Genomic DNA, 21,939 nt, shown 5'->3' with positions numbered 1-21,939 from the left:
ATTAGAACCAAATAACAGTTTAGTTACAAATTTTCAAAACTCAAAATAACCGAATTCGATTTAACCGTGACCAAATAAAATGAACCGAAACGATAGTCGATCCCTAAAGAAATTATGTTAAAAACAAAGAAACCAACAAACTATAATCATATTCATATGATTATCCAATATTTGTTTTTTTTTTCCGTTGTTATATGCCTACAACAACAAATCTGTGAAGAAACCACTGCTGACCTCAAAATGGAAAGCATGAGTTTTGATTTGACCCCTTTTTTTTTTTTTTTTAGAAAATGACATTTTACTATACGAACGGTTTAAAACGGTTTAAAATGTGACTTTTTTCTATACGAACTTTTAATTTGACAAAAAACTATACCATATTATCAAATATGTCAAATTGATATACGAATTATCCAATTTAACTGTAATTTCCTACACAATCCGAATTGGGTGTTAAATATCCGTTAACTGATGACGTGGCATGCCATGTGGCGTCTGACATGGTACGCCACATAGAAAATTTTGACATATCAGCATGTCACGTCAAATTTTAAAAAAAATCCAAAAAAAATCTGAAAAAAATCGAAAAAACTTAAAAAAATATATATATACTCCTGTTTAAAAAATATATATATACTCCTACATATATATTCATATCTATATACAAATACAAATATAAAAATATATACTCCTATATAAAATATATCTATATATATACAAATTAAAACATATACATATATATATATATACTAACATCTATACAAATATATATATACATATATATATATATACATATACATACAAATAAATATATTTATATATATACACATACACATATATAAATACATATACACGTATATATAGATATATATACATATGCATATATATACATACATATATACAAAATAAAAAATACATATATATACATATATATTTATATCCACAGACAAATACAAATATAAACATAAATACTCCTATGTATATATATGTCTATATATATCAAATAAAAAATATACACATATATACATGCATTTATACCAATATATATACATACATACAAGTATATTTATATATATACATATACACATATATATATATATATATATAAATACATATACACGTATATATGTATATATATGTATACATATATACATATATATAATAAAAATATATATAAGTATATATACATATATAGGAGTATATATGTTTATATTTGTATTTGTATATAGATATGAATATATATGTATATATATGTGTATTTTTTTGCTTTTTATTTTTATTTTATTTTTACTTTTTTTCAATTTTTTTCGGATTATTTGTTTTTTTAATCTATTTTTTGCAATTTTTCGGATTTTTTTTGTATTTTTTTAAAAAATCTGACGTGGCATGTTGACGTGGCAAAATTTTCCATGTGGCGTGCTACGTCAGACGCCACATGGTATGACACGTCATCGGTTAACGGATATTTAACGCCGTTTTCGGATTGTGTAGGAAATTGCAGTTAAATTGGGGAATTCGTGTATCAATTTGGCACATTTGATAATTTAGTGTAGTTTTTTTGTCAAATTTAAAGTTCGTGTAGGAAAAGATCACATTCTAAACAGTTCGTGTAGGAAAATGTCATTTTTTCTTTTTTTTTTACTTGGCAAAATATTTTCCATAAACGAAATGCTAATAATATTTTACCAAGAAAAAAAAAGGAAATGCGAATAATAATTTCATTACGAAAACAAAAAAAATCATAATTTAATAAAAATTCGGGTAACCAAGAAAAAGGAAATTAAAAAAACAAGTCTCGATTCTTTCGGGACCAGGACGGCGTCGTTTCGAAATACAAATACGACGACGTATCATTTTTTTGTTTTGCGTAATGTGAGGTTAGAATCTTTGTGCGATTTCTTTTCACCCCCCCCCAGAATACGTCTCTCTCGAGCTCCCCAGTCCACTCGCCGGCGAAACTCCCACCGGAATTCTCAGCGATCTCTCCGGATTCTCTCTCTATCTATCTCGATCTCTCTGTCTTCTCTCCTTGTAGGTTCGCCGACTGTTTTTCATCTCACATCTGTCTGATCACGTCCTTCGTGTTGGTCTTTACGTTTTCCATCGCAGCACCCGAGGATTTTGTTGAATTTCGCTCTTGTTGTATTTGAATCGTGCTCGTTCTTCCGTAATTTTGATCCATGGGTGATTATTTGAGCGGCGAGGAGGATTATTATTACTCCTCCGATCAAGAGTCCCTTAATGGGTTGGATAACGAAGACTCCGATTTGCTGTTAGCATCGTCCAGAGAACCCACCACGAAGGTATACACGTTTTCGTGTCTTTTTTTTGTTTGTTTTTCCTTGTTCTGTATATGTGTTTGGCAAATTTTTTAGTTTAATTGTGTATCGTTTCCTGGATTCGATGTGGGTTTTTGGCAGGGCAAAAAATTTCAAATTTTTTCATGAACTTGGATGATTTCGTTATGTATCTGGGCTGGATACGATCTCATGAGCGTTGTCTTTAGAATTCCTTAGTCATCGAGCTTCATTCTTATGTCTATGGAGGATATGAAAGTTTGAATTTGTTGGAGATTGGAGAATTGGTGTTTTCTACTCCTTTGACAATTAGGGTTTTCTTGCTTTAATGTCTGATAATCATATTCTGGATGATACACTGGAATTTTTTGTTTGTTTTGGCTGTTTATCTCTACTCAAAGTGCCATTTTCACCGCTCTAATTTTGTGAAGAGGATTGAAATTGGCTGCGTCATTTACTATACAGAGGACAATTTTGTGTTCTCTACAACCATTTTAACTTCCAATAGGATTTTCCTAACCATATCTCTGCGTCTTGTAGGTTATTACAAAGGAATCACTTCTGGTGGCACAGGTAAAAGGGCAAAAGATTATTCTTAATGAGTAGCTGTTCATGTTCCTCTTTTCCTTCGGATCAACTTTAATTCTGTACCCGTTGATCTTTTGTGTGCTAGTGCAGAGGGAGGATCTTCGAAGGGTGATGGATTTATTATCGGTTAAGGAGCACCATGCTCGTACTCTTCTTATTCATTACCGGTGGGATGTAGAGAAGTTATTTGCAGTTCTTGTTGAGAAAGGGAAGGGTAGCTTGTTTGCTGCAGCCGGTGTCTCTGTTCATGAGCATCAACAGGACAGTTCATCCTTGTCTCCTTCGACAACAATGACTTGTGACATCTGCATAGAGGATGCACTGGGTGATCAGATAACGAGAATGGACTGTGGCCATTGCTTTTGCAATAACTGTGAGTTCATTATCTCAATTTCCTTTCCTTAGCACTTGTTTCATTCAGTTTTACAGTTTACATTTTCTTACAAGAATGTATTAGACTTATTCTTTTGTTGATCACCCTCTGAGTTGGTAGTTTTATTGCAAGGGCAAAGTTTCTTGCTTTGAGATTGATCATTGAATAGAGAATCTTATGCCAAAAGCATGTGCTTATTTTGATTTATCTCCCTTTTAGGTTGGACAGTGCATTTTAGTGTGAAGATAAACGAGGGTCAGAGCAAAAGGATTAGATGCATGGCTCATAAGTGCAATGCCATTTGTGATGAAGATGTTGTCAGGAGATTGGTTGGTAAAAGCCGTCCAGATCTTGCAGAGAAGTTTGATCGTTTTCTTCTGGAGTCGTACATTGAAGACAACAAGAAGGTAAAGTGGTGTCCGAGCACTCCGCATTGCGGGAATGCGATACGTGTTGAGGATGACGAGTTGTGCGAGGTAGAATGTTCCTGCGGTTGTCAGTTCTGTTTCAGTTGCTTGTCTGAAGCCCACTCCCCTTGCTCTTGTTTGATGTGGGAGCAATGGAGAAAGAAATGCCAGGACGAGTCCGAGACTGTTAATTGGATAACCGTTAACACGAAGCCGTGTCCCAAATGTGTCAAACCTGTTGAGAAGAATGGCGGGTGCAATCTCGTCACGTGTATTTGTGGGCAATCATTTTGGTAAAAAACATTAATCCTTTTTCTTTTTCTTTTTCAATGCTTGTCACTGTTTGTACTTATGTTTGGTTGTTGTTGTTTTCTTACAGTTGGTTATGTGGTGGAGCCACTGGAAGGGATCATACTTGGTCTAGAATCTCAGGTCATAGTTGCGGCCGGTACCAAGAAGACAAGGAGAAACAGATGGAGAGAGCTAAAAGAGACCTTTATCGGTATATGCATTATCATAACCGATACAAAGCACATACCGATTCCTTCAAGCTAGAGAGTAAACTCAAGGATACGATCCTTGAAAAAGTGTCGATTTCAGAAGAGAGGGAGTTGAAACTTAAGGATTTCAGCTGGGTTACCAATGGACTCAATCGGTTATTCCGATCAAGGCGAGTTCTTTCGTATTCATACCCTTTTGCGTTTTACATGTTCGGAGATGAGCTGTTCAAAGACGAGATGACGGCTCAGGAGAGGGAAATAAAGCAGAATCTCTTCGAGGATCAGCAGCAACAGCTTGAGGCTAATGTCGAGAAACTTTCCAAGTTCTTGGAAGAGCCATTTGATCGGTACACGGATGATAAGGTCATGGACATTAGGATCCAAGTCATCAACCTCTCTGTCACGGTCGATACCCTCTGCAAGAAAATGTAAGTCTTCACACTTTAGTTTTGAACTAAATGCCGAACTCGTCATCCTGATGTTAACGAGCGAATTACTTGGCAGGTATGAGTGCATCGAGAACGAATTACTGGGCTCTCTCCAACTCGGCATCCACAATATCGCTCCTTACAACTCGAAAGGAATCGAGAGAGCATCCGACTTTTATACGTCTAGGAATTCCAAGTGACCTAAAGAAAATACTAAACATGCTTTTGGTTATTGCATTGGATGGTTTCTACTTACCTTGCATTGCATGTGCCCCCCCTGAGTGTTTGGAATATGAAACTCCTGCTGAGCATCATGTGTGATGAACTCTGTATAGCATAGTAGCCCCACAAAAAAACTTATCGTTGAGAAATCCTTGTCGAGGCTCTTATTCGAGTAATAATGCATTGGTGGATACATGTACTAACCGAAAGACGAATACCACGTGACTTCTCGGGTATTCGACTGATCCCGATGAATCTTTTTTCCTCTTTGTTTTTTTTTGGCGTGTGTGCAGAAGGAACTTCAAGGATTGAACGGGCCTCGGGATCGGGGAACTCGGAAGAAACCAGTTGCTCCTCCAAGAAACGAGCCCGGAAAGACGGAACCTTTGGAGGCGGCAGCAGAAAAGGAGCCTTGCTCGATCTGAACTTGCCTGCAGAGGTCATAGACCGGAACTGAGCTTACCCTTCTCCTCACGGTAACGCCTTTTTCCCCGTCCGAATAATGTGTATAGCTCCTAACCTGAGCCCCGATTCCTCCCCTCGCCCGTTGCGATATTTTTTCTGCGGATTCGGGGAAAAGGGTAAGAAGGCTGCTACCTCGTCCTCTTGCTTTTTTGGTTTGGGATTATATATATATCCAACTCTGGCTTTTGTTTTGGGAGGGAATCCTGTCTGGTGGACGTTGTTCAAAGGAATGCTTATTATAGGGTTCTTCTCTGTACATCTCTCTCTCTCTCTCTATCTATCTATCTCTATACTCAGCTTCCGTTTCTTTTTCATGGCTTCCTCTTCAAGTAGGCCCTTGAATTTTGATCACTCATCATCATCTCCGGAATGCTTTATTTTTCTAAAATCTTGGATGTTTTTTAATATTTTATTGCCACGTCTTTTTAACACAGATTAAGTAATAATTTTATTAGTTCACGAATTTTTAGTTTAAAAAAATGTTCTCTCCCTTTTTCTTGCAGAATTTTTAATTAAATGTATGGATTTAGTATGAAAATGTGGATTTAAAGCTTAAAAGAATGCAGTTTATGCATAAAATTAACTAACGCAATCACACTAAGTTGTGTTCTAATCCTGATTAATCTTAATCCAAACCTAACCTAATTGGAATGTGAAATAATATTATATATACATATACACACAATTCTGTTATTTTCGTAATTCCAAATGAAGAGAGAGAATGAGCAGATTGTGGCCGTTAAACGGGAGAGCGAAGCAGAGGAAAACGACAATCATCTCTCTCTCTCTCACACAAAACCCAAAAAGGCCTCCGATTACTCTTTCAATTGAATACATACAAAAAAAAAAACCCTAATCATTTCCCCAGAAATCTTAAATAATTTTGTGTTTTTTTTTTAACTTGGTTTGATTCTCGCCCGAGCCACTGAGCTTAGGCTCAAGATCGGCGACTGCATCGACGACGCTTCCTCTGCCTCTGCCTCCGACGGCGAAGGCCACTGCCGAAATTCTGGTGGCGAGAGCTCCTCACCGGGAGGCGGAAGGGAAGGCCAGGCCTTGGGGAACTTTGGTAAGAACTCTGATTTAGGAAGCGGCGGGGATGTGGTGGAGGATGAAGACGAAGAAGCCGAGCGGCTTTTGCATGTACACGATGCTTTGGAGTCTCTCGAGTCTCAGCTTGCTGCTTTGCAGGTTTGGAAAACCCTAAAATTTCGCTTGTTTCTGGTGCTTCTCTCTTGTTGATAATTTTGCTGTACATAGAAAACTCAGATTCTCGGGAATTCTGCTGAAAGTTGCAGTTCTTCTTCGTCCGTGTAAAATCGATTATCTAATTCCGCTGGGTTTGAAGAAACTTACAGTATACCTAGAGCAAAATTTGGGAATGGGTTGGAACGAATTGTTACATTTTCCACCTGAAAAGTTTTTGGTATCTGTAATCTTTCTGGGAAACTAAGTTTGAAGCGGAATTTCTGATGCCAAGTTTTCAGAGAAATGATTTTCGCCTTTGATGCTCTGCTCTAATCATGTGATCATCTTTAATCGGTGATGAGAATTTAGTGGCGATATCTTTGTGTGTTCTCATGGTATTGCCTTCGTTTTCAATGTCCAGAATCTACGGCAAAGGCAGCAATACGAGAAGCAAATGGCTCTCTCTGAGATCGATTACAGCAGGAAGATGTTGCTCGAGAAACTTTCAACTGCCATATATAGAGGGATAATCTATTATCCACACTTGCAATATACCCATGCAAGGGGAGTTGGGTCAAGGTAAAGCCTAAAAACTAGACGTTGATACCAAATACTGTTTACCTAGAAGACAGAGATAGTCAAAGAACTTACTCGGGGCACACTAAATTCAAAAGAGGTTGAAGTACCAAGCAAGTAACAATCTCTCTAGCAATTGTTCGAACGAGAGGGCACTGAGCTTCCCGTGGCCTGAGAACCACAGATAATATCCCAGCCACTATCTGTTGAAGAACCTGCAGGATAAGACAACACTTACACAAGAGTAGATCACGAGAACGATCTACTCCTTCCTCCATATCCGACCCACCCTCCTCCCGCCACCCTCGTCTCAGATAATGGCTACCTTCCGCATTTAAATCCAAAGCAGAAAACTGACGGAAATGGACTTATATCGAGCAATGTGATAGACAAGGAGGAGGAGAAGAAGAAGAACAGCCCTTACAGAGAACCTGAAAACTCGTGCAATGGGGTCATTCGCTTTGCGGGGTCTGTTGCAAAGATCGTGCTTCCAATCATCGGCGTGATTTCTATATTGTCTGCATCTGGATATGGTCCGGAGATCAGGAAAAGGGGAGAATCTTTGAACCTCCTCGGATTTATCTTATCACGAGCGAAAAGAGAAGAGAGATCTCCCGTTCAATGCCCGCCCGGGAAAGTTCTGGTGATGGAAGGTGACGGAGCACGATGCATCGTGAAGGAAAGGGTCGAACTACCTTTCGATTCAGCCGTTGCGAAACACGATGTAACTTATGGATACGGTTGAAAAACCTCTTCTATGATCTCATTGCTCAATTTATGTGTAAAGATCTGGGCTTTTTTCCCTCTCTTGGTGTTGAAGCTAAAAGTCCTGTTCTTACTTCCTTCTTCAAAGTAAATATACTGAGAAAAAAGAGATGTCATAAATCTGTTTTGTGTCCCAATCTCATCTGCCCATTCAAGATACGGTGTCGTTGAAGAAACTGGGCGCGACCCATTCAAGATACGGTGTCGTTGATGAACACTTCGAGGTAATTTTTCACCATTGAAATCCTCTGAAAAAAAAAAACAAAATTAATTAATTAATTGCAGGTAACGATAAAGGAAGCGGTGCCGGAGATGTGGACTCCGCCGATGACGTCAGCTTGGTCCAAAGCGTATGATCATCTCGTTGCTGCCGTTAAAGCTGAAATGAAGACGCCTTCTCTGTAATCACACATGTTTGTTTTTACCATTTCCTAAATTTCGCTGTTTCTTTTAATCTGATTTTTTTTTCTGTAATTTGAATATGGAGTGGATTTTGTTGTAAGATAATGTGGGAAACTTCCGTTTGGTTGGTTTTGGTTTTTGGCAAAAATAGTTTGTGAATAAAGTTTCAGTTTTTGTGAATGTAAAGGCTTTATTGTATAATTTTGGGTCTTGTGAATGTAAATGGAAATTTTTTGTTCTTGTTGGTTCGGATAAGAGAACAAAAATTTGATACCTTCAGAATCAACAGCCGACCTTAGCTCAGTTGGTAGAGCGGAGGACTGTAGTGGATGCAGATAATCCTTAGGTCGCTGGTTCGAATCCGGCAGGTCGGATTTCTTTTTTATTTTTGGTGTTTTTTTATATCTATAAAGAGATTGGAAGAAGACCTCTGTTTGGCTACGAGTTTTGCATACATATTGGTCTTTGTCGAGAAGAACATTGAAACATCGTTATCGTCTCAAATTCGGTACCCGATCATCGGTTTCAGACAGTAACGAGTAAGGATAAACGTTTTCATACTCGATTCGATTTGGTTGTGTATGCATTTGGAATTATTCAATTTTAGAAAATATACATACTAGTCAATTTTTATATTACATTCGGTTTTATATAAAAACTATATATATTTTTAAATAAATTTGTGTTTCTTTTTTAACTTTTCGTATTTGGTTTGATTCATTTCGACTATATTCGGTTTTATAAAAATATTATGGTTCCAGATTTTTTGATGCGGTTCTCGATATAACGTCGATGAGGCCGAAATTGAATATCAAATTTATACGACTTTTATAAAACTCGAATTCCTAATTCGTACCCAAACTTGGCCTGGAATTTGTTAAAAACAAAAACAATGGATTAAAAAAATTACAAAATTAAACTTTTGGGGGTCTAAATTGAATATATCAATAATTATAATGTTTTCGAATCAAACTTTAAGGTCATAAACGGAATAATGATAAATTATGGGGGGACCCGGTAAAAGTTAACCGACTTTACATCAACGCAAACTATGTACACGAAAATCAAAACCTTGAGAGGTCTCTTGCTGTTATGTGCCCTAGTGTCGCCGGAGGGAAGAAAGAAGGGATCGATTTTCTTCGAACGTGATTTCCAGAGCTGCCGCTATGTCGTACGATGATGTCGAGATAGAGGACATGGAGTGGAACGAGGAGCTTCAGGCGTACACTTATCCTTGTCCGTGCGGCGATCTGTTCCAGATCACGAAGGAGGACCTCCGGCTCGGCGAGGAGATCGCTCTTTGCCCTAGTTGCTCGCTCTATATCACTGTGATCTACAATATGGAGGATTTCCGTACCGACACGAAGAAGAATAACGAGCCTCGAAGCCGACAACCTTTGGCCGTCGCCTGAGGTAATCTTTGTTTGCTTCGACCTCGGATGTTATGAGCGAAAAGATGGGCGATTTGATTTTGTTCTGTTTCATGCTCGAATTAAGCCGGTGGGTAGTCTTTTTCTGTATGGGGTTTGATCTAGAGTGGAAGACTAAGCCTTTTAGATTCGTTTTGTTCACAATGTTCTACTAGCTTTGATCGTAGCTGCACTGAAAGAGGATAATGCCATTGAAGGAAAGAATCAAAACTTTTCTGTATATGTTGTCAGTAGAAATTAGAATATGTGGTGATCGTAAACCATGAATAATAATAGATAGTACCAATGGTGGATCTATGGAAGAAGGTAACAGTAACACCATTGAAGGAGCCTTCTTCCCTTATTGCTGGGAACTGGGTTGTGTTCTGATCAAGTAGAATTGTTGGACGCTAGTGATTTCAGACTTATATCGGCATCGGTCGTAGCAGTATTGAATATATGTGCTTCCCTAAATGTGTTAAACGAAGTAATCATGAGCTGTAGAATGATGAAGAGTTTCATCAAGAGAAGGAACACCCTGAAGTTGAACATAACTTCAGAGAACTCACAAACAAAAGCTCTGTTTTTAACGAATCTTACACGATATCTGGTTACCTTTTTTTTTTTGCAGAATTTTGGTGTTGTGATGATTCTTGGAGAACAGTGGAAGGAGACCCTTCTACTGTATCAAGTTTTGGTAAGTTATATAATATGACCCACGAGTAGTGTGTAGAGTAATGGATGATTCCCCACGTAGAGATATACAAAGAAAATCAGATGGCTGTGTTGTTAATTCCTATGTGATGAACCAGATTATTGGTGTGTTCTTATACACACATTTGACCTAAAGAAAATACTAAACATGCTTTTGGTTATTGCATTGGATGGTTTCTACTTACCTTGCATTGCATGTGCCCCCCCTGAGTGTTTGGAATATGAAACTTTGGATGAAGCACGAAGTTTCTGTTATCAAATCTTTGAATGCTGGAATGTTCTTTTGTTTATGAACAAATGACGGGTTATTCTTTCAATTTTATCATACACATTCAATTCAAGTTTATGGTTTTTTCTTCCGTGGAGTCGAATTCACAGAGATAACCAAGTTTATGTCTTTCTATTTGGAGGGATGGGCACAGACCGAATACCCTTGAAAATCGAGGTATTTTGATTTGTATCCGAAAGATTCGTGTATCCTATTTTAAGATTTGTACTCGGATTTGGAGGTTACGAATATTTGGGTTACAACTTACAAGTATTGGGTTCGGTAGTCACCGGTATCCGAATTCAGGTTTATTTAATAAAAAACAATAATTTTTATATAGAAAATTTTAAAAATGAAGATGTAACTATAAAGATGGATGAATCGGTAAAAATAGGAGATGAAAGAGATACATAATAATAAGTTTAATGATTTTTAGATAATGTTGAGAAAAGAGAAACCATTCAATTCAAAACAATTGTTTTTATGAAAATATTATCAAAATATAGGGTAGAATTGTTTGTAACAAAACTAGTTGGATACATGTTTTATAAAATTCTATTATTCGGATTCAAATTTAAATTTGTGGGTATTCGCGAATTTAGATTCGGGTTTTGGATCTGAATAGAGACAAGTATTGTAAAATCGGTAAATCAGACATCGGTGATTGGAGCATTGCGCATACTAACTAAGGAAGTGATCTCAGCTTCCGGTCCTAACTCAACTCCAGATTTGTTAGCAGTGTTTAATGTTGTATGCTAAGCCAAGTCTTAGAAAAAAAAAATCAATTTTATTCCTAAAATCAGATATTTACACATTTTCACATGATTTAGTATTTGACTGAGTAAACAATTTTTTTAAAATTTAAAATTCGAATTTGAAAATAAATGAAACGAAAACGAAGCGAAGAAAAATAAAATGAAATAATTTGGGTAATGAGGTTGGGCCGATAAAGCCCTAAAAACACAAACTAGACAAAACCGAATAAACTCTTGTCGTCTCTTTCATTTTTGATCCAAGCTGCTGCTTCGTCTTCCTGCCCTGCTGCATACATACCTCTATTGTGCCCCGTATCCTTCTCAATATCTAATGGAACGATTCAAGCCCATCACTTTCCCCTGGCCGCTTCGTCATGGAGTGTCGCGATTTCGGCGAACCGACGTGCCCGCCGCCGCAGCTCTCTCTTCTGCGCCCCTCTCCACCAACGCCGACGCGGCGGATTACGCGCCTCCTCCGGCGTCGACGACTCCCGATGTTGCTAGATCGTATCAGGGGAATTTCATCGAACAGCTTTTCGACAAGGTCACGTCTTCACATGTGTCCGCTACTCTGCTCAGTCTCGTTAAAAGCCCTGGGCGTGCTCTCGACTTCGTCAGCCGCAACGACTTCCGCTGTCTGGACTTCCGAACACAGTGCCTCGCTATCGCTGTTGTGTCTCGGCACTCTTCACCGAAGCCTGCAGTTCAGTTGCTGAAGGTAACAGTTAGGAGTAAGATTGGTGGTGGTGTTAGAGAAATTTTCGATGAACTGGTGCTTTGCCGTGATCGATTGAAGACTAAAAGTACCATTCTTTTGGACTATTTGGTGAAATGTTTCTGTGAATTGGGAATGGCAGATGAAGCCGTTGAGGGCTTCTACATGATGAAGGGAAAGGGTTTTGTTCCTAAGATCCAAACCTGCAATTCGATTCTGAGTTTACTATCACGGCTGAACAGGACAGAGGCTGCGTGGGTTATCTATGCAGAAATGTTTAGGATGGAGATCAAGTCGAGCCTGTACACTTATAATATAATGATTAATACATTGTGCAAGGAAGGGAAATTGAAAAAGGCGAAGGAGTTTATAGGGTGTATGGAGAGTCTTGGAATTAAGCCTAGCATTGTCTCTTATAACACTCTGGTTCAGGCATATTGCTTCAGAGGAAGAATCGACGGGGCTCGTATGGTTATGAATGAGATGAAATTTAAAGGCTGTAAACCGGATTTGTTCACTTACAACTCACTTCTCGGTGGTATGTGTAGAGCAGGAAAACTTGTTGAGGCGTCTGAGTTGCTTAGGGAGATGAAAGAGATGGGCTTGAATCCAGATGTTGTTAGCTATAACACTTTGATCAATGGGCATATCAACAAAGGGGATTTGGAAATGGCATTTGCTTATGGGGATGAGATGGTGAAAGAGGGTAATACGCTGACTGTTTATACTTACAACGTTTTGATCAATGGATTATGTATGGAGAACAAGATGGAACAAGCCGAAAGGATGATAAAAGAAATGAGAAAGAAGGGGATGGTCCCAGATTCTGTCACGTACAACACGTTGATAATAGGTCATTGCAGATGCGGGGATGCAAAGAAAGCATTGGCTTTTCATGATGAAATGGTCATCTATGGAATTCAGCCAACACTGGTCACTTATACAGCGCTTATATGTACTTTGGGTAATAGAAACAGAATGAAGGAGGCAGATGAGTTGTTTGAGGAGGTTCTACGTAAAGGAATGAAACCAGATCTTATACTGTTCAATGCTTTGGTTGGTTGCCATTGTAGAATCGGTAATATGGAGCGTGCATTTTCACTGCTTAAGGAGATGGAGAAGACAAAAGTTGATCCTGATGAAGTGACGTTCAACTGCTTGATGTATGGGTTCTGTCGGGAAGGAAAAGTTGAAAAAGCTCGCGAGCTAATTGATGAGATGAAAAGAAGAGGAATTGAACCTGATCATATTAGTTACAACACCCTTATAAGTGGGTACAGTAAGAGAGGGGATATAAATGATGCTCGTAAGGTTCACAATGAGATGCTGAGTATAGGGTTTGATCCGACTGTTCTGACTTACAATGCGCTGATACGGGGCTTGTCCAAAACCCGGGATGGAGACCTTGCGGAAGAGCTTTTCAGAGAGATGGTCAGTAAAGGCATTACTCCTAATGATAGCACCTACTGCTCTCTGATTGAGGCCATGACTAATTTGAACAACGACACTGAAAAGTCTGATGCTTGATCGACCCATTTCTCGAAATTCTTGGAACTTTCGGAAAGGAGAAGATTTACATCTTTTCAAGGAACGATTTTTTTTTTCAGACGACGTATTTGAAGGTAGATCTGCCGATGATTGTAAAGCTAAACCATGTTGAATAGGATCCAAAAGACCGATCTTCTTACGATCGTGTTTTTGGTTTTCTTTTCGTGTGGCTCTTTGGGCTGAAGATCGTTCCTTGAGGTTTCACCGAGACACACCAGAGGAATCGAACATCATCTGCCGAAGGATTCATCAGCTGAAACAGTTAGAAATATCTGCAACTCCATCATCCAGTCTCATGTGGGAGTCTTGGTTTTGAAACAGATGGTTCTAATGAATATGCTAAAACCACCTTTCTCCTCTAAATCATCATAAAGGTACCTGGAGAACTCTTGTCTTTCAAAGCTGCAGTATGATTGTGACAATATGATCCCCCGGGGTTTCCAGTTTGTTTGTTTTTTTAATCTAGTTAGAGTTGAACTGCTGTTCATTTCTCTGTCTAACTTCATCATGTCCAAAAATTGATATTTGAGGTGACGGTTCGTGTAATCTTTACTCTAAATCCAAGTTTCATTCAGTAATTCACAATAGCACTCAGATTTTTACTGTTTCTCCTTAATTTTTTAGAAGATAGATGAAATCTGTACGGAAACAAAGTGTCCATCAAACATGTAGGAAAGAAAGTTTCCAAGCTTTCATAGTCATTGACCCCATTCTTTGTACAAAACCAACAAGAAACAACAAAAGCACAGGGAAAAGAGCAGGAAAATCCAGGTTTTGAACAAAGGGGATTTGATCATGGAGATTACTAATGGGGTTGAGCTGGCAAAGGAGGCAACTAAATCAAGTGTTTGGACTTGTAATGTTTTGATCAATCGATTAAGAAACATAGAACAAGAAAGGAAAAGCCAGACTTGATGATGAATGGAATGTAACACAAGGGAACTCTGTCAATTCCCATACACTGAAATGGACACTGCAGGTGTGGGAATGTTAGAAAAGCTTTTGCATTGCATGATGAAATGGTGACCTATGGAATTCAGCATATACACATGATGATACTTAACACTGCTTATTGTGAAGAAACACAGTCAGGGAGGAATGGTTTCAGAGTTCCATGAGATGTTACGAGTATTGGGTTGAGTCCTTCTCTTATGAGTTATGACCTATAAAATGATACAGGCTTGTTTCAAAAACCAGGATGGAGACCTTGCAGAGGAGCTTCCGAGAAAAATGGTCAGTAAAGGCATCTCTCCTAAAGGTACCACCTCATTTCGGCACCGCAAAGGCTGACGCTTGATTATCTACTTCTTGAACTTGTTGGAACTTCTGGATAGAGAAAATATGGCCCTGGAGGCATTGTTCTGCCATGACTTTGGTCATTAAACACCAATCTACATATGATACGTTTTGGGTTTTCTTCAAAATGGCCCCTTTCAGCTGAGGGGATTGTACCTCGAGTCATATCGAAGGAACTGATAGTCACCTAGTGAAGGTCTCGGTGGCTGAAACTGAGTAAGGAACATTTGCAGGTTCATCATCCTATCTCATCTATCACAGTTCATGTGCAAGCCTTGATCCTCTCCTACCTTCGGAATTGTCGGCTTCTGATGAGGGTTAAGCCCTTCTTCTCCAAAAATCACCAAGTTACCTAGAGAAGAAGATTGATAATTGTTTATGACAAATCTGATTTCAGGATTTTGTTTCTAGTTTGTGTTCTTTAATCTCATTCAAGTTGTACCACTGCCTATCCCTCTGTTTTGGCTGCATCAAATTCAGAAGATTGATAGTTGTAACAATTGTTTCTGTAATCTACTCTTTGTTGTGTCCCCCAAGTTTAGTTCTTAGAAACAGAACTGAAGCCAGAGAATGTAAAAGAGAAAACAGATCAGCAGTCCAAGACATAACTAACTACCTGTCAAACACTACAAAGTCTTAAAACATCAGAAAACCAAACCATCCACCAAACACAAAGTCTTCATAACATCTTAAGACTGTCTGATAAAAGTATCCGGAGTCATAGAAACATCCTTAAGTCATCAACTTCATCACGTTGGCCTCCCCTTAGAGACTTGGATATGCATCTCGTTGTCATTGAAGAGCTCAAGGGTGCACCAATCTCCTTCCTTCAACCCGATCTCCCTCGCAAAGCCAACCCATCCTGCAGACAATGTCATCCGTCCCTGTCTGTAAAGGCATGTCATCTCCCATGTCTTCCCTGTCGAGTCACGAATCACTATCCTCGTTGACTTTCTCGGGAGATGCTCCATGGCAAACCAGCTTGGAACCAGCTGAAAGAAAAAAAGGAAAAGACATTTGGATCAGTTCATGTGAAACACGACGATAGAATTCAACAGGCGAGAAATCAGCAAGTGTGATACCAGAAAGTTGAGGTAAGTCGGTTTGATCTTGATGGTGAACCGAGGAAATTCACTTGAAGGTGATGATTCAGTAGCCCTACGAACAATGCGCCTCCTCTGCATTATCTTGTTCTCCTGCATTTCAGCTTGCTTGGGTTTTCTTCCTCCACGTCGCTTGATCACATCACTGATCTCAGACTCGGGCTCCTCCTTTTTGACATCTTTCGAGACACGTTTCCTCTTCGGACCCCTCGGTGTGCTCTGACCTTTTCATCAACGAAACACAAAACAAAATCCATTCAATCACAGAAACAACCAACACTTTGTCAGAATCATGCAGAGGAACTTACTAGGGGTCACTGGCTCTTGAGGCTTGAGGATCTTCATCCCATTTTTGGAGAAGATCTTCACGTTCAGATGCATCCTTTCTTGGTGAGTGAAGACGACGAATTCGTCGTTTCCCATTCCATTGTCCCTAAGAAACTCTTCCCATCCACATTTCTTCATGAAGAAATTGCCTTTGTTCTTTGTGAGTGGAATGGTCCAGGAATTTCCCCATGCCACCTTCAGCACCACCCGATACGCAAAGTCATTGTTCGATAGACTTCTCAGAAACTCTTCCGGGATCCTCCGCTTTTTACCCACGAGAACATCAGTGAAACACACAGACAAAAGACATCAGAAGAGACAAATGCCTTGTCCTGCAGGAACATCTAATCGGGGAAGTTAATACCAAAAGAATATAAGATATTATGTTAAGCATTTATGCACCGAGTTCTTGAGCTGAAACAATAAAGGTTATCCAACATTACTCTCCAGATGGGATTTTCTGACCAAAGTTCCAACCTTTCAGCCCAGAAATCTTCGAACATTTCACAGCTTAAACGCAAGGGTATGAGCCTAAATCTTAAAAGCGGAGTGCTTAAGGTTTCCAGACGGGTCTTGCTTCCTTATGGAGATTAACCAGATTGAATTCTTTCCATGTTCTAGAGGGGTTGAGTGTTCAACAGCTACATGTGAAGCAACATCATTAACCATTGTTTTCTCTGTGTTGTTTTCTCTCACTTTCCGAGGAAACAAACAAGAAAAAGGAGAAGGGCCTGAACTAAACAAGGAAGAGAGGGGGGGGGGGATTCACCATTTTTTCTGAAGAAAGCTCACTTCCATGAATGACCTTGTAGAAGCTAGCCGCATCCCAGTCTTCTTCCAGCATACGCTCAGACCCTCTCTTCATTGCCACCCTCTCTCTCTTCTCTCTCTCTCTCTCCCTCTCTCCCTCTCTCTCTGTGCTTTTTTTTTCCCTGCAAGTCTTTGACCAGTCTGTAATGCAGATGCAGAGGTACTAATGCAGAAACAGAAACAGAGTACCACACTTTTCTTTCTTTTTCAATTTTTTTTTTATCAGTTTTACCAAATAAATCGATTGTAAATCCCTATATTTTTACAATTTACATGCGTAAATCGATTGTAAATCCCTATAATTTTATTTTTTATTTACCACAAATTCAATCTCCTTTTTCTACGTGGAAAAATAGCCAAACACACACTAAATGCGTGACTTCGATGCCAAGTAATGGAGACAGGGTTTTTTTCCGCTTTTGATTTTGTATTTCCCTCTGAGGCAACGGGGCAGACACGCGACTACTTTCTATTCTTGGACAATATATATACATATATATAATTATATATGTATGTATATATATTGTCACATGTTATTGATAAATTATATTTCGTTAATCTACCTTTTAATCAATGATCACTTTGAAATATTTCAATATTTTTTTTTTGTTATAAAAGACCAAAAAATATATTTTTTTCCCTGTGATTGTATAATAGTCAAAAACCAAAGGAATATAGTGACATCATTTTGGGTTCACAAAAAAAATGTTTTGTATCGATGTGCCATGTGGTATATTTACTAAGAATTCAACATTATATAAAATTATTAGGAGGACGCCATATTGTTATTTATATTGAAACATTTATTTATTTTTTCTCTAGAATTTTGCTGCGATGTTTATTTTCACAATAGAAGAGGTACATATAATGGTTTGCAAATAAAATAAACAAACTAGTAAACTTTTCATTAGAAAAATATTTTAGGTGTATTGTTTTTATAATGTATATGTAACCAACCCAATGAGATTAGTTTAAATCGTTAATTACTAAACCACATCTCCATTATCTTAAATTATTTTTTTTGGTAAAAACTATCTTAAGTTAATTTCATATAAGTTTTAGTCATAAATTAGTATCCTAGATAATTTTCAATAACATTAGACTTGGCTATACACTATAATTTTTAACATTAGTGATTATATTGAAATTTTCAATAACAATTGTTGTGCTGCATCTATGTTTAATTTTTTGTTTTTAAATTTCTAGTAATTTTATAAATGGCAAAAAAAAAAGTACAGTCAAAGCTAAAGTTGGAAATATTGTGTTTTGACATTCTGATATAATCTTATATGAGATTCAAACATTTTTGTAAAGCTTAAAATGTTTAGTAGATAATTTTTATTTATTAAATCCAAAAAAAAATGAAATTTAAATATATAATATTGTAACTTCTATTTTAATAATAAAGATTTTATTTTTTTAGATGTATTGACAACTATTTAATTTAAGAAAACAGATATAAGCTAAAATCCACTAGAAGTGACTCGGTTCTTGGGCTTTTGGGTAATATTATTACTGGGCTTTTCTAGTGTATGAAATGTTTTTAGGAGCCGAGGCTCTACGCTGTCGAACCGGTTTACTCTTAGGAAACCGGTTATGCATCCGCGTTGCGGTTCGACCGGTCGGTCCGGTTCGGTTTTGTAAACATTGATTTATACTCATCCTAAAATATTCCAATTTATTTATTTCTATAATCCATGATTATTTAATCCGGTTTGTTTCAGGTCCATATAGATTTGTTTTTCTTTTGGGATGTCTGAAAATTCCGATTCAATCTTCTATTTGTTCTTTGCAAAATTTAGGAGTTAATATTCAATTTCTTATTATTATTATTTGTTTTTTCAGTCTGGTTTTCGTTTTGTCAAGTTTAGGAAGAATATGTACACTAAAACCAAAAATATTTTCGATTTGGTCTCGTAAAAACTTCGTTAAAAAATAAATGTGTTAAACGAAATTTACGTCTTCCAATTGATATTTATTTAATAAAATACATATTTTATATTAATTTAATTCTAGAATTGTAATTATTATTATTATTATTATTTTGATGTCACAGATCCACAGGGAAACCCTCCGGCGCGAAAATGTGCAGAAAGAGAGACAGATATGGCGGGAAAGAAAATTGGAGCCCAAAAACTCTCCGCATAAAGCATCAATTTTTCATTCTTCTCCTCCTCCTCGGGGCAACCGACGAATAGGTCTGTTTCGTCGTATTAGGGTTTAGATGGGCAGGTCCAAGAAATCTAGGGCTTCGGCCAAAGAGGCAGCAGAAGAGGAAGAAACGATTGGGACGGACAGCGATGCTCAATCCAACGAGAGAAGTCTGTACGAGGTAATGGATCGAAGCAGATCGGGTTTTGTCCAGTTTGTGTCATTCATTGCCTTGTCGTTCCGATCAAACTATTTCTCTGTCGTAATTTAGGGTTCCGCGTCCCGTTTTCTCGGTTTCAGTCTGGGTTCAAGGTTCTGCATAGTTTTCGGTTTGTGTCGTATATATCTACATTCACCACTTGCACGACAGTAATCAGTGGCAAAGTATAGTTTTCTTTTGTCATTTTCATGTTTCGGGGGAAAAAAGTTGCTTGTTTGTGATGATCATGTCTGTTTCAGTTGCCTTGATGTAATAGAATTTGAAATTCCCTTCTGGGCATTGCCTTTGTTGCATATCAATTCTGGTAAATTTTTCAAAGGTCCATGATGATTCTTAGCCGTTTGATTAGGTCGTTGGTTTAGGATTGATTTGAATTGCAAAAAGTGATGCCATTAATTCTCTAGATTGCTTACAAATGCCTTGTCTTAGCAATGAAACTGTGGAATGGCGCTCTCTGTTGTAGGTTCTTGGTGTTGAAAGAACTGCTTCACAGCAGGAGATAAGGAAAGCATATCATAAATTGGCATTACGGCTACATCCCGATAAAAATCCTGATGATAAGGTAAACTCTTTTTCTTTTTTCCATCCTTTAAGGTTTTCACTTCTTAAAATCTTCAATAGGCCTATCTCATTTAATAATGAATTTTTCAATTTTTTGTTGCAGGAAGCTAAGGAGAAGTTTCAGCAGCTGCAAAAAGTGATATCGATTCTTGGTGACGAAGAGAAAAAGGCGGTCTATGATCGAACCGGCTCAGTTGATGACGCTGTTTGTTACTTTCCTCTTCTTCTTGTTCCTGTGATTTTAGTACAAGGAATCTATCTCTTAAGCTTAATACTTTCTGGGCTCTAATTATCTTCTTGGAATTATCACTAATTGATTCTCACCTTATTTTGTTGAATTGTTCAAAGTGTTAACTTCTTTTCGGTACAGAGACATTTCCTTATTAACACGCCTGTCTTTACATTCACCAGGACCTTTCTGGGGATGTCGTTGATAACTTGCGAGAGTTCTTCCAGGCTATGTACAAGAAGGTAATGCTGCAGAGAATTGAAAAAAGATTTGGAATTGGATCTATGTCCGTGCCATGCTTTTCCCAATTGATAACGTATATGCTCTACTGTTTTAAGGTCACTGAGGCAGATATAGAAGAGTTCGAGGCCAACTACAGAGGTTCTGAATCAGAGAAGAAAGATTTGATCGAGTTGTTCAAGAAGTTCAAGGGTAAAATGAACAGGTAACACATCATCATAATCGTCTCTTCGTTTTATCGTTGTTGTAATGTTGTAAGGCTCTTATGTATATATTATATTGTTTACCTTTCAGGCTTTTCTGCTCAATGCTGTGCTCTGATCCCAAGCTTGATTCTCACCGATTCAAAGATATTCTTGATGAAGCAATTGCTGCAGGTAGGCTCTCTCAGTTTTCACTAGAACCATATACCTCATAAGTCATAAGTAAGGTTTCTCTGAGCTGTGGAGAGGAATCTCTTTTATGATCACATTTGTATGATTTTTAATTTTCTATGGAATTAGTGGCATGCAGGTTCAGTTAAGCAGATGGGTATGTTTGCTCTTTCCTGTAGGCGTATTTTTTTTTTTTAAGTTCAGTTCTTTCTGTGCTCTGTAGTTGCTTATGAAATCAGTGATCGGAGTACTAGTTCTAGTCTAAGTCCTAGTCTAGCATATTGTTTGTTTCTAGAAGACTACCCTATTCTTTGGTTGATTCAGTTTTGTGGCGTTGGCTATTATATAGAAGGATCTAAAAAGGGGGGAAAAAAGGCTAATTGCTCAAATTTCAGCATTGCTCGTCTGTTTCATCTAGCCTTGAGTTATGGCATTCATGGTAACAAAGTGTAGATTTTTGTAAAATCGGTTGTGTATACACGTATGCAGGAGAAGTTAAATCAACGAAAGCGTACGAGAAATGGGCAAAGCAGATTTCCGAAATGAAACCTCCTACAAGCCCCTTGAGGAAGAGAAGGCAGGAGTAAAGCCTCTCCATCTGCAAATGCACACGAAAAGGAAACTCTTCTTCCCAGAAAAGGAGATGATGATGAGCCTGACTTGTTTTTCTTTTTTGTAGATCGTCAAAGGGTTCGGAGAAAGATCTATACTCGTTGATTTCGCAGCGGAGGAATGAAAGGAAAGACAGATTCGAGTCGATGTTTTCATCGATGGTCTCGAGGTATGGCGGAAACGCTGAAGAATCTGAACCCACAGAAGAAGAATTTGAAGCTGCCCAGAGGAAAGTTGTGAGCCAGAGAGCTTCCAACAAGAAGTCTAAAAGGAAGTAAATGAGGAAGGATGATGCTTTCTTGCTTTAAGAGTCTGTGTTTGTGCTCAGGAAGAATGTTTCTTTGGAGAAACTTTGTATAATCTGTATGATTTAAAAGTTAAAATACATCTGCCTTA

General features: G+C 38.0%; 6 protein-coding genes and 1 non-coding gene across 8 annotated transcripts; 6 read left to right on the top strand and 1 right to left on the bottom strand.

Annotated features, from left to right (window-relative positions):
- The first annotated feature begins 1,891 nt into the window (after nucleotides 1-1,891).
- LOC104819598 (probable E3 ubiquitin-protein ligase ARI2) lies at nucleotides 1,892-5,576 on the top strand. Its single transcript, XM_010549744.2, is given in 7 exon segments — nucleotides 1,892-2,303; nucleotides 2,838-2,870; nucleotides 2,976-3,258; nucleotides 3,478-3,958; nucleotides 4,045-4,593; nucleotides 4,670-4,803; nucleotides 5,058-5,576. Coding segments are annotated over 7 exon segments (1,818 nt in total). The 5' UTR covers nucleotides 1,892-2,180; the 3' UTR covers nucleotides 5,273-5,576.
- A 604-nt stretch (nucleotides 5,577-6,180) lies between these two features.
- LOC104820173 (plastid division protein PDV2-like) lies at nucleotides 6,181-7,882 on the top strand (the record flags this gene model as incomplete). The annotated part of the gene is made up of 3 exons (XM_010550542.1): nucleotides 6,181-6,471; nucleotides 6,890-7,041; nucleotides 7,288-7,882. Coding segments are annotated over 3 exons (945 nt in total), but the record flags the coding sequence as incomplete, so codon positions are not given.
- Nucleotides 7,883-8,500: 618 nt separating this feature from the next.
- Nucleotides 8,501-8,585, top strand: TRNAY-GUA. The gene is given in 2 exon segments: nucleotides 8,501-8,537; nucleotides 8,550-8,585. It is a non-coding gene; the product is annotated as a tRNA-Tyr (tRNA).
- A 690-nt stretch (nucleotides 8,586-9,275) lies between these two features.
- Nucleotides 9,276-10,675, top strand: LOC104819597 (diphthamide biosynthesis protein 3-like). The gene is made up of 2 exons (XM_019203240.1): nucleotides 9,276-9,624; nucleotides 10,252-10,675. The coding sequence occupies exon 1, from the start codon at nucleotides 9,378-9,380 to the stop codon at nucleotides 9,621-9,623; it is 246 nt and encodes an 81-aa protein (XP_019058785.1). The 5' UTR covers nucleotides 9,276-9,377; the 3' UTR covers nucleotide 9,624; nucleotides 10,252-10,675.
- Nucleotides 10,676-11,606: 931 nt separating this feature from the next.
- Nucleotides 11,607-14,198, top strand: LOC104819595 (pentatricopeptide repeat-containing protein At2g15630, mitochondrial). The gene has a single exon (XM_010549742.2). It carries the CDS (start codon nucleotides 11,689-11,691, stop codon nucleotides 13,597-13,599), a length of 1,911 nt encoding a protein of 636 aa, XP_010548044.1. The 5' UTR covers nucleotides 11,607-11,688; the 3' UTR covers nucleotides 13,600-14,198.
- Nucleotides 14,199-14,318: 120 nt separating this feature from the next.
- Nucleotides 14,319-17,428, bottom strand: LOC104819596 (B3 domain-containing protein At5g18090-like). Its single transcript, XM_010549743.2, has 4 exons — nucleotides 17,116-17,428; nucleotides 16,328-16,610; nucleotides 15,999-16,243; nucleotides 14,319-15,908 (listed from the first exon to the last, which is right to left on the bottom strand). Exons 1-4 carry the CDS (start codon nucleotides 17,209-17,211, stop codon nucleotides 15,666-15,668), a joined length of 867 nt encoding a protein of 288 aa, XP_010548045.1. The 5' UTR covers nucleotides 17,212-17,428; the 3' UTR covers nucleotides 14,319-15,665.
- A 1,815-nt stretch (nucleotides 17,429-19,243) lies between these two features.
- On the top strand, nucleotides 19,244-21,932 carry LOC104819593 (chaperone protein dnaJ 6-like). 2 transcript variants are annotated; one of them, XM_010549735.2, is made up of 8 exons: nucleotides 19,244-19,488; nucleotides 19,991-20,089; nucleotides 20,192-20,293; nucleotides 20,500-20,559; nucleotides 20,656-20,762; nucleotides 20,852-20,934; nucleotides 21,421-21,514; nucleotides 21,611-21,932. In XM_010549735.2, exons 1-8 carry the CDS (start codon nucleotides 19,381-19,383, stop codon nucleotides 21,819-21,821), a joined length of 864 nt encoding a protein of 287 aa, XP_010548037.1. In that variant the 5' UTR covers nucleotides 19,244-19,380; the 3' UTR covers nucleotides 21,822-21,932. The 2 variants fall into 2 exon arrangements, with proteins under 2 accessions (XP_010548037.1, XP_010548038.1); XM_010549736.2 differs by having other exon boundaries at nucleotides 19,245-19,488; nucleotides 21,421-21,508.
- Nucleotides 21,933-21,939: the final 7 nt, after the last annotated feature.

The sequence above is a fragment of the Tarenaya hassleriana genome, unplaced genomic scaffold, assembly GCF_000463585.1.
Source record: "Tarenaya hassleriana unplaced genomic scaffold, ASM46358v1 Cleome3, whole genome shotgun sequence".
NCBI lineage: Eukaryota > Viridiplantae > Streptophyta > Magnoliopsida > Brassicales > Cleomaceae > Tarenaya > Tarenaya hassleriana.
Note: the sequence above shows the minus strand (reverse complement) of the source record. Positions and strands in the feature narration are given on the sequence as shown.